The 16,182-nt window shown below is 40.8% G+C and overlaps 1 protein-coding gene across 2 annotated transcripts in view; it reads left to right on the top strand.

Moving 5' to 3' along the window:
• The window catches only part of LOC105465432 (RAB1A, member RAS oncogene family), a 48,709-nt gene extending 34,888 nt beyond the window's left edge, over positions 1 to 13,821 (top strand). Inside the window, exons 3-6 of one of the 2 annotated variants that reach the window (XM_071076824.1) lie at positions 279 to 374; positions 9,260 to 9,355; positions 11,590 to 11,721; positions 11,981 to 13,821. In XM_071076824.1, the coding sequence (XP_070932925.1) occupies positions 279 to 374; positions 9,260 to 9,355; positions 11,590 to 11,721; positions 11,981 to 12,178 (522 nt within the window). In that variant the 3' untranslated portion in view covers positions 12,179 to 13,821. The remainder of the gene's footprint in view (positions 1 to 278; positions 375 to 9,259; positions 9,356 to 11,589; positions 11,722 to 11,980) is intronic. The other variant, XM_071076825.1, reaches the window with a different exon arrangement.
• Positions 13,822 to 16,182: the final 2,361 nt, after the last annotated feature.

Below are 16,182 nucleotides of genomic sequence, written 5' to 3'. Positions count from 1 at the left end.
TGGAAAAAATAAAGAATGGCTATTGTAGAGATCTTAAGGAAAGAAGAAACTACAGTTAAGTAGTGCTTTCGAATCAGAATATAAAGTACTGAAAGTGGATGGAGTGACTGTTGTCAGCATGTTATACTTTATACATTTCATTCATAAACTTGGACTGTAGATAAAAGTAAACATGATTTTTTTTTATTTACTCTTGAACAGCAGTTTTTTTTTTTCACTTAGATTTGCATCTGCTCCACTGAACAACACATTTAATTGTTAATTATTTCCCCCTTCAGGATGATACATATACAGAAAGCTACATCAGCACAATTGGTGTGGATTTCAAAATAAGAACTATAGAGTTAGACGGGAAAACAATCAAGCTTCAAATAGTAAGTGACTTTTGGCTAGTAATTTTTTTGGAATTTATTTTGGCAAATTTGTAATGTATTATTATTTTGTATATATTTAATATGCGAACAATTGAATGTAAAATGTCTTAATCATGTACTTAAGATAGAATAGTAGAATAAGAATTATTTAGATTAAAAATATGTTTTCAAGATTACTTAAGCCTCACTGAATTTTCTGTTTATGAAGCAGAGAAACTCATGTTTTAAGTCAAACTTGGTCCTCATCTTTTTCTTTTATCGGGGGAAATCTAAGTTCAAGTTTACCTTGTCCTACAGTGCAAATGTTACAGACCATTTTTGTTTGTCTTTTACTGTGCTAAGTGCATGGAACATTAAAGGAACCCTAGGAAGAGATTGTTCATATGTGGCTCAGTTGAAGAAAAGTACTTATGTAGTTCTGTTTTAAGTATTTTTATTAGATAGTGTGCACCAACTCTGTAGAAACACGGAATTTTGTTGGAAAGGAACTTAGTTTTTGTAACATGTTCATTTTACTGCTCAAAAAAATGAATGCTGAAAGATTTAATGACTTGCCTACAGTTACTGGTAGAACCAAGTGACCGAAGCTCTGTCTTCAATATTTTGTGTGTCTGTGCCATCCTATCCCCCTTACCCATCTTTATACCCCCAGCCCCCAATTAAATATAGGCAGGTATAATAGTTCAGTTGTGCCTCTTCAGTATGGGTCTGAGTCCTGTCAGTGTGGACATATCTGTGGTCTTTTAAAAAATAAATCTCTCAGTAGTTTTCAGAGTAGGCTATTAGCAAGAAGTAGGCTATAAACACAGGAAACCAGTGACTGCCCCTTTTCATGGAACTGATGACACGTGGAACTGGAAGGAGTCCTGTATTAGGAGTCAGAAGACTTAGATTTGTTGTCTTGGATCTCGTGTTTACTTGTTAGAGAATCATGGGTTTGTGTCTTGGGGGAAAAGGCCGAAATAACCCTGAGACCCAGTTTCGTTTCTAAAGTGAGTGTGATGACACCTGATTTACTAATTTATAAGGTAGTTGTGAGAACCAAATCTAATAGCTTTATGTATGTGACAATACACGTGAAAGCCCTTTGTAAACTTTTGGGCAGTATATAGATACTACTTATGATATGACATGCCCAGATAAATGGGTGTTTGATAGGTTAAGTTGCTCCCTTATATGATTCTGATGAGGAAAAGAAGGTATGTTACAAAAGATAGGTGGATGTGGGTATTGATATAAGTAAATACACTTGATGTGTCAAATTAGGACTTGCAAGGATTTAGTTTTCAGAAATAGCTTGAAATACTTTCAATCAGTGAACAAATTACCATCCATATTTTTTCCCGCTATATAAGTACATTATCAACTTTTTATTTGGCAGCATAAAGAGTACATAAAGATCTACCCAAAACTGTACTTTAAAGTACTGGTATGGAATAATTGTATTATGTGTGTGTGATCATTGGCTTTCATAAGATTTGGGTGTGTATTTGTATGTGAAACATTCATATTTTGTTACTTTCCTGTGGCTGGAGGGGATCTTATGGACACTCTTTGTCTTTCATCTTTAATAGGAATTTCTTTTCCATGCCTGAAGGCCTCAGTTTGAACATTTTGTTTGTGTTTTTTATTTTTTGAGATACAGTATTGCTCTGTCTCCCAGGCTGGAGTGCAGTGGCGCGATTTCAGCTCACTGCAACCTCTGCCTCCTGGGTTCAAGTGATTCTCCTGCCTCAGCCTCCCTAATAGCTGGGATTACATGTGTGTACCACCATGCCCGGACAATTTTTTTTTTTTTTTTTTTTTTGAGACAGAGCCTTGCTGTGTCGCCCAGGCTGGAGTGTAGTGGTGTGATCTCAGCTCACTGCAACCTCCTTCTCCCAGGTTCAAGTGCTTCTCTTGCCTCAGCCTCCTGAGTAGCTGGGATTATAGGCATGTGCCACCACGCCCTGCTAATTTTTTGTATTTTTAGTAGAGACAGGGTTTCACCATGTTGGTTAGGCTGGTTTCGAACTCCTGACCTCATGATCTGCCTGCCTCAGCTTCTCAAAGTGCTGGAATTACAGGCATGAGCCACTGGGCCCAGCCTTCGGATAAGTTTTGTATTTTTCATAGAGACGGGGTTTCGCCATGTTGGCCAGGCTGGTCTCAAACTCCTTACCTCAAGTGATCCACCCATCTTGGCCGCCCAAAGTGCTGGGATTACAGGCGTGAACCACCACGCCTGGCTTTTTAAACATTTTTAAGAGGCTTACCATTTTTTCAAAGTAGCTAGTTCCATTTTATATATAACTTCGGCCAGGCATGTTGGCTCACACCTGTAATCCCAGCACCTTGGGAGGGCTAGGTCAGAGAGTCACTTGAGGCCAGGAGTAAACATAGCTCCTGTGACCAACCTGATCAACATAGAGACTCCATCTCTACCAAAAAAAAAAAAAGCCAGGTGTGGTGGTCCATGCCTGTCATGCCTGTAATCCTAACTCCCCAGGAGACTGAGGTGGGAGGAACGTTTGAGCCCAGAAGACTGCAGTGAGGCAAGATTGCACCATTGCACCCCAGCTTTGGGGACAGAGTGAGACCCTGTCTCAAAAACAAAATAAGGCTGGGTGCAGTGGCTGTCCAGGCGTCGTGGTTCACGCTTATAGTCCGAGCACTTTGGGAGGCCAAGGTCGGCAGATTGCCTGAGCTCAGGAGGTCTAAGACCAGCCTGAGCAACATGGTGAAACCTAATCTCTGCAAAATATACAGAAAAGAACACAAAAAACACAAAACCTCTAGTTGCCAGTTATTTTTATTTATTTATTCCTAGTGATTCCTTTTTTTTTTCTTTTGTTTTTTTTTTTGAGACAAAATCTCAATTTGTCTCCCAGGCTGGAGTGCAGTGGCACTATCTCAGCTCACTGCATGATTCTTTTTTTTTTTTTTTTTAAAGGCAGGGTCTCACTCTGTCGCCCAGGCTGGAGTGCAGTGGCGCGATCTCGGCTCGCTGCAAGCTCCGCCTCCCGGGTTTACGCCATTCTCCTGCCTCAGCCTCCCGAGTAACTGCGACTACAGGCGCCCGCCACCTCGCCCGGCTAGTTTTTTTTTTGTATTTTTAGTAGAGATGGGGTTTCACCGTGTTAGTCAGGATTGTCTCGATCTTCTGACCTCGTGATCCGCCCGTCTCGGCCTCCCAAAGTGCTGGGATTACAGGCTTGAGCCACCGCGCCCGGCCCTGCATGATTCTTTTAGAGACATGTTAATTCTTTATATTGAGCTTAAGCCTGTTTCCTTTTACTTCTGTCTCTTCTTATTCCTCTGCCTTGTGGAGCTGCCTGAATCAGATTAATTCCTCTTTTATTGGCAAGCCTGCCCTTCAGATTGATCTTATCACCACCTTTCTTCTACCTCTGAAGTTCCTCATTCTTTCCTGTAATGATATTTTCAGAACCTTGTGCAGTTTGGGTTATTCTTACATTTTATAAATGCCTTTTATTAAATTTGATTTCTTAAATCAAGTATGAGGTAAATCCTGTCTTGATTTGGAGCCTGAATGAATTTCTCTCTTGAAGTTCAAAGGCTCATGGCCCTTTATTATTATTAATCAAAGACATAACCATTTGTTGTTTCAGTAGCCATATCATTTCTGGTTTGGGTCTTAAGGTTTTTGATTTGTTTGTTTTTAATTAAAAGAGGGGTCTTGGCCGCATGCAGTTGCTCACCCCTGTAATCCCAGTACTTTGAGAGGCTCAGGCAGACAGATCACTTGAGTTCATGAGTTCAAGACCAGTATGGGCAACATGGCGAAACCCTGTCTCTACCAAAGACACAAAATTCAGCCAGGCATGGTGGTGTGTCCCTGTAGTCCAAGGTACTCAAGAGGCTAAGGTGGGAGGATTGCTTGAGCCTGGAAATGGAGGTTGCAGTGAGCCAAGATCATGCCATTTGCACTCTAGCCTGGGCAACAGAGCGAGACCCTGTTTCAAAAAAAAAAAGGTCTTACTTTACACTTCTATGACTGGTGTTCTAAAAATCTAAACAGGCCAGGCGCGGTGGCTCATGCCTATAATCCCAGCACTTTGGGAGGAGGAGGCGCGCAGATCACGAGGTCAGGAGTTCATTACCCGCCTGGCCAGCATAGTGAAGCCCCATCTCTACTAAAAGTACAAAAAAATTAGCTGGGCATGGTGGTTTGTGCCTGTAATCTCAGCTACTCAGGAGGCTATGGCAGGGGAATCGCTTGAACCCGAGAGGCGGAGATTGCAGTGAGCCAAGATTGCGCCATTGCACTCCAGCCTGGCGACAGAGTGAGACTCCATCTCAAAAAAAAAAAAAACCAAAAATCTAAGCACAAGATTTTACTTTTAATCCTATCTTTTCCTCTTGCTTGGCTTCAGTAATCCTTCAAGTTTTCTAGATCTTTTCAAAATCTTGATTCTGTTGATTTATATTTTAATTATCTTTTCCTTTCCGCTTTTCCTGTTCAGGTGTGACATCTGGGTCTTTATCTGAGTTTTGTTAGATTACAAAACATTCAGCAAGGTAGGGCAGGTACTGAGTCCAGTTGTATACCATGGAAAGCCTCTTTCTGTGATTGTTCATTCAAGAGGCTTTATGAAAATGTCTGTATTACACCAGGCACTTGGAGGTTACAGAGATGAATAAAACATAGCCCATTAAGAGGCAGACAGTGGGAGAGACGAACATGGGAAAAAGTTACTCTGATTATGAGGGGTAATGAGAATTACATACGAAGGAAAGTACTGTTAGTACTGTTAGGATTTAGAGTCAGGAAAGTTTTCAGAGTAGCAAGGAAATGTCAGAAATTTTACTCTTTCTGCCAGGCATGGTGCATGTATTATTCTGTTCTCACACTGCCACAAGGAACTGACCAAAACTCGGTGATTTATTAAAAAAAGGTTTAATTGACTCAGCTCTGCATGGCTGGGGAGGCCTCAGGAAACTTACCATGGCAGAAAGGGAAGCAGGCACGTCTTACATGGCAGCGGGCGAGAGAGTGTGTGAAGGAAGCGAAGGGCGCTCAGATCTTGTGAGAATTCATTCACTATCACTCGAATGGGGGAAACCGTCGCCATAATCCAATCACTTCCTTCAGTCAACAAGTGGGGATTATAACTTGAGATGAGATTTGGGTGGGGACACAGAGCCAAACTGATCAGTGCCTGTAGTCCCAGTTACTTGGGAGGCTGAGGCAGGAGGAACACTCGAGCCCAGGAGTTCAAGATCCGCCTGGGCAACATAGCAATACCTCCATTAAAAAAAAAAAAAAAAAGGAAATTTTACTTTTTGGATGCTATTGCTTACTTTAGTCAGCTATAACTTCTTGTTGACTTTTTAGTCAAAAAACAATTTTTCCTTCTATCTTTGTGAAAGGGGTTGGTGAGCAAGGAAGAAAAGGAAATTATTTTATTGAGCAGTTTCTATAGTCAGGCGCATTTTACAAACATTAGTTCATTTTAAACCCCTTTAGCTGTTGTACAAGGTGAATACTATCTAGCATTTACAGATGAAGAAACGGTTAGGTGATTCTCCCTAATATTAAATAACCAGGAACCTAGATTTGATGTTTTGAAGTCAGGGTGGCTTGATTCTAGAGTTCATGCTCCCTCCAAAGATACACTGAAAGACTTTGAGCCTCTTTTTTTCTTCTTTTATTGAGACAGCATCTGGCTCTGTTGCCCAGGGTGCAGTGGCATGATCTCAGCTCACTGCAACCTCTGCCTCCTGGGCTCAAGTGATTCTCCTGCCTCAGCCTCCCAAGTAGCTGTGACCACAGGCACACACCACCATACCTGGCATACCTGGCTAATTTTTGGGTTTTCTAGTAAAAGACGAGGTTTCGCCATGTCATGAGACCAGCAATGCCCAGACTGGTCTCAAACTCCTGAGCTTAAGTGATCTGCCTGCCTTGGCCTCCCGAAGTGCTGAGATTACAGGTGTGAGCCACCGCGCCTGGCCTTGAGCCTCTTTATTGATTACTGTCTAACTAGTCTTCTGAGCTCCCAGGCTTAGTAATTTGGACAGAAAAGGAAATAAAGCTGTGGTGATTTGTATTTTTGTTTATTTGCTTTTTTAGATTAACAATTATTGACATTTTACATTATTTGTCTTATTCTAGTAGTAGAGTATATTAAATTATAGACATTTGATATTTTACTCCAAAATGCTTCAGTATGCATCTCTATTTTGTTACCACATCAAATAGAACTGACATTAATTCCTTAATACCCAGCTCATCTTCCAGTTTACCCAAAATTGCAACTTGTTTTTAGCTCTATGTTGGCTGGGTCAGGAAAAGAAAGCGATTTCACTGAATACTACTGAACTTCTTTTTTTTTTTAAGTTTTGTCATTTAAAATCTTAGTGAGGCTCAGTCCACGATCATTCCCCTTGTTAAAACCAAGGCTTTGTCTGGGCAGGGTGGCTCATGCCTGTAATCCCAACACTTTGGGAGGTCAAGGCAGGTGGATCACATGAGGTCTGGAGTTCGAGACCAGCCTGGCCAACATGGGGAAACCCCGTCTCTACTAAAAATACAAAAATTAGCCTGGTGTAGTGGTGGGTGTCTGTAATCCCAGCTGTTCGGGAGGCTGAGGCAGGAGAATCACTTAAACCTGGGAGGCGGATGTTGTAGTGAGCCAAGATCACGCCATTGCACTCTAGCCTGGGAGACAGAGCAAGACTCTGTCTCAAAAAAAACGAAAACAAAAACAGCAAAAAAACCAAACCAAAGCTTTTTACATCTAAAAATTGAGTTTGCGTCTAGATATTTTTAACTTTTTTTGTTTTGTTTTTTAAGAGATAGGGTCTCCCTCTGTCCCCTAGGCTGGAGCACAGTGGCAAAATAATAGCTCACTGTAACCACAAACTCCTGGGCGTAAGCAGTCCTCCTAAATAGCTGCAACTACAGGTGTGCACCACCTTGCGCAACTAATTTTTTTTTTTTTTTGAGACGGAGTCTCACTCTGTCCCCCTTGCTGGAGTGCAGTGGCCGGATCTCAGCTCACTGCAAGCTCCGCCTCCCGGGTTCACGCCATTCTCCTGCCTCAGCCTCCCGAGTAGCTGGGACTACAGGCGCCCGCCACCTCGCCCGGCTAGTTTTTTTGTATTTTTTAGTAGAGACGGGGTTTCACTGTGTTAGCCAGGATGGTCTCGATCTCCTGACCTCGTGATCCACCCGTCTCGGCCTCCCAAAGTGCTGGGATTACAGGCTTGAGCCACCGCGCCCGGCCGCAACTAATTTTTTTAATTTAGTTGAGACAGGGTCTTGCTGTGTTGCGTAGGTTGGTTTCCAACTTCTGCCCTCAAGCGATCCTCCTGCTTTGGCCTCCCAAAGTGCTGGGATTACAGGCATGAGCCACTGCACCTGGCTAACAGTTTTCTCTTTTTTTTTGAGATGGAGTCTCGTTCTGTCCCCCAAACTGAAGTGTAATGGTGCGATCTCGGCTCACTGCAACCTCCGCCTCCCGGGTTCAAGCTATTCTTCTGCCTCAGCCACCCGAGTAGCTGGGAGAGTACAGGCGCGCACCATGCATGGCTAATTTTTGTAATTTTAGTAGAGATGGGGTTTTATCATGTTGGTCAGGCTGGTCTCGAACTCCTGACCTCGTGATCCGACTGCCTTAGCCTCCCAAAGTGTTGGGATTACAGGCGTGAGCCACCGTGCCCAGTCCCAACAGTTTTTTTTTTTTTTTTTTTTTTTTTTTTGAGACAGAGTCTTGCTCTGTTGCCCAGGCTGGAATGCAGTGGCCGGATCTCAGTTCACTGCAAGCTCCACTTCCCAGGTTTGTACCATTCTCCTGCCTCAGCCCCTTGAGTAGCTGTGACCCGCCACCTCGCCTGGCTAGTTTTTTGTGTTTTTTAGTAGAGACGGGGTTTCTCCGTGTTAGCCGGGATGGTCTCAATCTCCTGACCTCGTGATTCACCTGTCTCGGCCTCCTGAAGTGCTGGGATTACAGGCTTGAGCCACCGCGCTCGGCCCCAACAGTTTTTTTAAACCCAGAACTATAATGCAATGATGTTAGCATTTGTTTTTGGAATTTGAGCCTAACTAGTTGAAAGGCAGTTAAGTTGCTCTTAAAATACATTTTATAAAAGTGTTTGGAATCATCTTCCTTACATTGTTTTCTCTAGGATGAAGACAACACCTGGCCAGGCATGGTGGCTCATGCCAGTAATGCCAGCACTTTGGGAGAATTGCTTGAGTCCAGGAATTTGAGACCAGCCTGGGCGATATAGCAAAACTCCGTCTCTACAAAAAAGAAAAAATTAGCTGAGTGTGGTGGCATGTACCTATAGTCCCAGCTCCTCAGGAGGCTCAGGTGGGAGGATTGCTTGAGCTGGGGAGGTTGAAGCTGCAGTGAGCCATGATCATGCCACTGCACTCAGCCTGGATGACAGATCTGAGACCCTGCTTGAAGGGGGGAAGAAAAAGACACCTGCTTGGGATAATTAAAGTTCTGTCTTGACTGGTAGTTATTTGAATCAGGTCCCTCCAATGCTAATTTAATCATGGTAGAATGTGCAAGCAAGTGAGTTTGTCTTACATGGAAGAGTTCTGTGTTCAAGGGCTTTAGGCCAGTGACATTCCTCAACACGGTGCTAAAGGCGGTAGGGAATGTGAAAAGTATGACATACTTCCTGCTCTCAACAGCTTGTAATTTTAGTATTATCGTAAGCTCAGTTGTAGGTACTACCTTCTTTTCTGGACTTCCAGGTACTTATTACTGTGCAATATAGTGGTATGAGTTGAGGACTAATGTTTCTATATCACATCCTGATAATCTCCACAGTTATGAAAACTAAACTATTTCCCCTCCCTCCTACACTTTTCCCCAACTTTATTTTAATGGAATTGTTTGGATTTCTTGATTGTTTTGTAATAGTGGGACACAGCAGGCCAGGAAAGATTTCGAACAATCACCTCCAGTTATTACAGAGGAGCCCATGGCATCATAGTTGTGTATGATGTGACAGATCAGGTAAGTTCCAAGAGGAGATTGTGTTACAGTGACCAAGTAGGAAGTCATTATTCGATTAATGTAAGATTCATTTACTACTTCGCATATAAGCCATCAGTATTAACTTTATGGCAGAAAACTTTGTCCACTCAAATATAAATGTGAATCACTTAAAAGACATTTTTTTTCCTGTAATAAATAGAACATTAGTAATAAGTTTTACATTTGCTTTCAAGGGATTCTGGTTGTATTTATTATGAACTAAATAACTGATCAAATAGCCAAGACTCTTAACATATAGGCAAGAGTTTGTAGGGAATTGTGAGTTGCTTGACTTATATTGTATTCTTGGTGTTGTTAACAGGAATATGGCCTGGTAATCAGAATTGCTAAAAGAGGGATTTGCGGGTCTCTGCCTGTGGAGGATGTGGTTCAGAAAAAAAGGATTTGAATAGGATAAGCTGTAGGAGGATCTTAGTATGAGAATGAGTATCTGAAGATTAGCTGTGAGAGAGGGCAGGGTGATGGAGGGAACAATCTGGGACAGTGAAGCATGTACTCCAGGGGCCATAACTGTTTTTTTGTTATTATTATTTTTAATCAGAAACTTAGATTTCGATGTCCTTTCTATCAAAGGACAGAAGAGAAACATTCAAAATTGGAATTTATTTTTCTTTTGGCAAATGTTAAATCTCACCTCTAATATGAAATCATAGCTAATTAGGAGATAACTTACATGTAAACATTTTGATTCAGTGCCATTAGAAGTGCTGGGTGGGTGATATCTGCAAGAGAAAAAAATGATGCTAGTTTAAAAAAATCTCTAGTCATATTGCCGTGAAATACTTTTAAATGAAAACTTTCCTCCTGTAAATATGACTGTGGATAAGAAAATAAGTATATTTAATAACATTTTGACATGTCTAGTAGTAACAGTAGGTCATCTTATTCATAAACCAAAATTTTATCAAATTTCAAGCCGGGTGCAGTGGCTCACGCCTGTAATCCCCACACTTTGGGAGGCCGAGCCGGGTGGATCACCTGAGGCCAGGAGTTAGAGACCAGGCTGGCTAACATGACAAAACCCCATCTCTACTAAAAGTACAAAAATTAGGCCGGGCGCGGTGGCTCAAGCCTGTAATCCCAGCACTTTGGGAGGCCGAGACGGGCGGATCACGAGGTCAGGAGATCGAGACCATCCTGGCTAACACGGTGAAACCCCGTCTCTACTAAAAAATACAAAGAACTAGCCGGGCGAGGTGGCAGGAGAATGGCGTAAACCCAGGAGGAGGCTGAGGCAGGAGAATGGCGTAAACCCGGGAGGCGGAGCTTGCAGTGAGCTGAGATCCGGCCACTGCACTCCAGCCTGGGTGACAGAGCCAGACTCTGTCTCCAAAAAAAAAACAAAAAAACAAACCAAAAATTAGCCAGGCGTGACAAAAATTAGCCAGGTGTGGGGGCGCGTGCCTGTAATCCTAGCAGTCACTTGGGAGGCTGAGACAGGAGAATCACTTGAGCCCAGGAGGCAGAGGTTGCAGTGAGCCGAGATCGTGCCATTGCACTCCAGCCTGGATGACAGAACAAGACTTTGTCTCCCCCCCCAAAAAAAAAAAAAAAATTATCAAATTTCAAAACCAGGTTTTGTAGTACGTTTAAATTGCATATTCCAAAGCAGTTGGGTTTGCCTGAGTTGCAGTTTAATATTAAGCTGTATTTCCCTTTCAAATAAGGTATTTTCATCATTAAGCCTGTAAATTCTAGTTTGTCATCATTTAGATATTTATAGTCATTTTAATATATCTGTTTACGGCCAGCCACAGTGGCTAACACCTGTAAACTCAGCATTTTTGAGGCCAAGGTGGGCCGATTGTTTGAGCTCAGGAGTTTGAGACCAGCCTGGGCAACATAGTGAAACCCCATCTATACAAAAAGTCCAAAAAAAAAAATAGCCAGGTGTGGTGGCATGTGCCTGTAGTCCCAGCTATCCCGGAGGCTGAAGCGGGAGGATGGCTTGAGCTTGGGAGGTCGAGGGTGCAGTGAGCTGTGATTGTGCCACTGCGCCCTGGCCTAGGTAACACAGCAAGACCCTGTCTCAAAAAAAAAAAAAAAAAAAAAAAATCCCCTTCACTCCTTAGCAGTGGTTATTTTGTACCTAGAGTTGTCTCACTAGCTCTTTGTTATTTGTCTGTTAGGTCAGGAAGGTTGTTTCCATTTATTCCAGAACCATATTATCAAACTTTCAAATGTCTTTTTAGGAGTCCTTCAATAATGTTAAACAGTGGCTGCAGGAAATAGATCGTTATGCCAGTGAAAATGTCAACAAATTGTTGGTAGGGAACAAATGTGATCTGACCACAAAGAAAGTAGTAGACTACACAACAGCAAAGGTATGTTTAAAGTTTAATTTTCATACTGAATTTGAAGGTGTTGAATTATGTATGGGCTCTGCAGTAATACTAAGGCCACAGCCACCTTAACTTTTAAAAATATGTGCACTAGAATACTGTGACAGTGACAATTCGTGTAACATCTGTTTGGATCCAATGAACTTATTAGTTCCTCACGCTCCATTATGGATGGTAGAAATGCACTAAGTAGTAGTGAAAAAGATTTTTCAGTGTTAATTGTGCCTCATTATTCTCTTAGGAATTTGCTGATTCCCTTGGAATTCCGTTTTTGGAAACCAGTGCTAAGAATGCAACGAATGTAGAACAGTCTTTCATGACGATGGCAGCTGAGATTAAAAAGCGAATGGGTCCCGGAGCAACAGCTGGTGGTGCTGAGAAGTCCAATGTTAAAATTCAGAGCACTCCGGTCAAGCAGTCAGGTGGAGGTTGCTGCTAAAATTTGCCTCCGTCCTTTTCTCACAGCAATGAATTTGCAATCTGAACCCAAGTGAAAAAACAAAATTGCCTGAATTGTACTGTATGTAGCTGCACTACAACAGATTCTTACCGTCTCCACAAAGGTCAGAGATTGTAAATGGTCAATACTGACTTTTTTTTTATTCCCTTGACTCAAGACAGCTAACTTCATTTTCAGAACTGTTTTAAACCTTTGTGTGCTGGTTTATAAAATAATGTGTGTAATCCTTGTTGCTTTCCTGATACCAGACTGTTTCCCGTGGTTGGTTAGAATATATTTTGTTTTGATGTTTATATTGGCATGTTTAGATGTCAGGTTTAGTCTTCTGAAGATGAAGTTCAGCCATTTTGTATCAAACAGCACAAGCAGTGTCTGTCACTTTCCATGCATAAAGTTTAGTGAGATGTTATATGTAAGATCTGATTTGCTAGTTCTTCCTTGTAGAGTTATAAATGGAAAGATTACACTATCTGATTAATAGTTTCTTCATACTCTGCATATAATTTGTGGCTGCAGAATATTGTAATTTGTTGCACACTATGTAACAAAACAACTGAAGATATGTTTAATAAATATTGTACTTATTGGAAGTAATATCAAACTGTATGGTGATAAGTATTGTTTTAATTCTTATGGTTAAAGGGAAATAGAGCCTTGCATTATATTCAACACAGCCATTTGTGTGTGCACAATGCAAACTAAGGTATTCTAGACCTATCTTAGAGCAGCATCCAGTATTTGCTTTCTAGATAATATGCCCAATAACATGACCTAGAGAGGCTTCTGTGCTGTGTAGGGATTTAACCAACTTCAGTGGTTCAGGGAGCTCAAACTATATGGAAAACAAGTTTAGAATATATGCTATCTAGCCCATTATCTCTGATCCTTCTCTAAAACCATTTGAAATGGCTTCATTGATCAACATTTCACAAATGCATCTGTGGTAGAGGTAGAAAGCAGCACCTTTCCTAATTGGCAAATGATCAGACTAATGTGTGCTAATGTTTTTCTTCCATGCTTTCAGTCAGATTCAACTATTTTATCCTCCACAGTTGCTTAACTTGGTGTTGGAGGAGGGTTTAAGCATTAAAATAGGAAGCAGGAAATTTGATTTCTCTAATTTTAGAAATTATATCCCTAAAAATTAAAACATGAATACTGGGTGGTAATGATAATTGAGGGAAATGTATTTATTTTGGTGACATTTTGCATGTGTGAAGATTTTCTGAAATAGGACCTTCAAGATCCTAGGGGTCTTTTTTTGTTTGTTTTTTAATTGTGAGGAATAAAAAATCTGCCCACACTGGCATTTTAAGGTGACTGAGGTCAAAGGTTGTTTCCTTAGGTTGAAATAGCAGCCAAAACATTCTTCACACAGGGGCTTGGGATATGGCTGCTGGCAACATATTTTGTTGTGGGCTCCTTAGTTTAATGATAAAATTTAAGCTAAACACAAGCCAAAAATTAATAGGTTTTTTAATTTTTATTTTTCACTAAACAGGCAATTGAAATACATGGTACAAAAATAAGTGGTAAGATAACTGTAAAATGAAATGGACAGAATAAATATTCAATTTTCCATCTATGAAAATTTCACAATAAAAATCATAGTTTACTTTGTATTATAGGCGTGCTTGGTGGATCTATTCATCCTCACGTAAGGCAACCGACAAATTCCTGAAGTTACCAATAGTTATTTTGGTGAAGATCTTTAATGCTTCAAAAGTTTTGTTTCTGCCTTAATACAGTATAAAGGGGGAAAGAGTTCAGAAACTATTTTCTAAAGTAGCAAAATGACACAAAACGAATGTCAAGATACTGTGATGCCATGCCGTGCACTTCAGTTTTATACAGTAAAAGTTGTTTAAATTGTCAGCTTATTCTTGGTGAGTTAGCGGAAACATTACATGAACTTAAGATGAGCATATTTACAGACTTAAGTTTAGAAAATTCCAGCTTTTCCCATGGCAGTAAAGATTGGGATTTACAACAAATATCAGCATGCCGCAAGATCTGCTTCTATGTGTATGCCAATAAATGCGGTTCTGGAAAAAATATATTCCCCTTTATACCCACATTTTCAAGTACAAACGGTTCAAGGCTGCTATGGGCTTTAATAATCTGTTCACTTAGTAAAGGGAATTATCACTTGTTCTAAATATAAGGTGCTGCTGTAAATTACATAGTGAAGAGTGTTCTTAAATCTAAGCAGCTGCACACTGTGAAATCCTTTCAGAATGACAGTCATTGTGGTCCGAGCAGTAATTTCCTATTCTTTCACCCTGGATTGAATTTCCCTTAGCCTATATCTTGCCTTTCCAGCGTATCTTACATCAAACCTTTGTGTTCCATTCCCACCTGAGCTTCACAATAGCCCTGTATTGACATCGTCTTCCATTTGCTGAGCTTACCCATCGATCTCCAAGAACCCAGATCTTGAAACTGCTGATCCAGCTTTGAGTATCATCACTTCCCTGTGGATTCAACTTCCATTAATTTTAAGGGACTACATTCCAGTGTGGCACCACAGTGCAATTAGCAAGCTCAGCTACTTGACTCTAACTTGGCCATGTTTGCTCATAGAAATGCTGCTGGCAGCATCTTACTAGGCTGAAACAATTTCAGCTTGAGTTTTAAGGGAAGTCTTAAACTTAAAGCAGGGCGGTATAATTAACAGTTGTGTTGATACTCTTCAGCAGCATTCACAGCCAGGTCCAGGGAGTTAGCACCGCTTAGTCACACCTTATTCAGAGGATGAACAAAAATATCTTAGATCATCTCTAGGTAAGGTAGCACTTTCTTGGGAAACAGGGTATTGTGTAACATTCTGTGAAACGTCTGGTCAGTTGAAGCTGATTATTGGTTGAATGGGAACAGAATGCCACATTCTGCATTCAATTAGTATAATATTGGCCAGTTTGTTTCTGTAGGGTTTTCATCTCCAATTTTTATGCTAATACACTTCCGTGCCTGTCAAATATTAGTAAATAAATGGGTTTAATTTCCTAAGGGCTATTCAGTAACATACTCAATGGAAGGACATGTTCCTACTTATAAATATACATCTAAGAGAAGGTAAAATATATCAATTTAAGAGGTCGTCAGACATCTCTACCTTTTTAGCCAATTCTAGGTTTTCAAGAATTTTTACATACAGGTTTATAATTGACAATTATTTGCTAGAGTGATTTTTCTCTTTTAAAGTCTCACTGTGTATGGAACTAAGATTAATATGGCAAACTCAGAAGACATTTTAATTTTGATCATGCCCTTAAGCATTATGATAAAGCATACCACAGCAGCATCAGGCACTTGAAATACTGCATTTTATATGTAGCTACTGCTGAAGAGCTAATCTTTAAAGAATTTAATGGCTATTTTCCAGTGACTATAAAGTCTCAGAGATTCTGAAGCAGAAAAGTCACATTAATAATAGGACTTTAGTTTCCATTGTTACTGTGCTTTCCTCCTTCCAGGTTCATTCATTGCCCAACAGAACTTTAAAAGTGCTTTTCTGTAGAATCTGCAGTTACCAGCAATAACCGATCATCTTGCTTCAAAAAACTATAGAATTGATGCTTCGAATGGTTGATCCATAGTGTTTTTTTTTTTCTTCTATCAAAGTACTTATGTGTCAATGCCAAAGCAACAAGGAATTCTCCTTTTTCCTTCACTATTGACAGCTTCAGTTTCTGTACTTACTGTGTCATCCCATCCACTCCCTTCCCTGAGCCTGGACTGCTCTTCCAAGGGAGACTAGGAGTGAAGGGAGGAGTCCCCCCAAAGGTACCCTTTAAGCTTGATAATTAGCTCCACAGCCATGCTAAAGCACGACTGCAGATCCCCAAGTCCCTGACACATTTTCTTCTAAGAAACTGGTTAGCCAAGAAAGTAAAGACGTAAGCCCTGAAGATGGCAAAAGGTGTCATAATCTCCCAAAGTAATCTGTAGAGGTGCTTCATTTAACCCTTTTTCTTTTGCAG

Source organism: Macaca nemestrina, chromosome 13, assembly GCF_043159975.1.
Source record: "Macaca nemestrina isolate mMacNem1 chromosome 13, mMacNem.hap1, whole genome shotgun sequence".
Lineage (NCBI taxonomy): Eukaryota > Metazoa > Chordata > Mammalia > Primates > Cercopithecidae > Macaca > Macaca nemestrina.
This window is presented reverse-complemented; position numbering and strand designations above follow the sequence as displayed.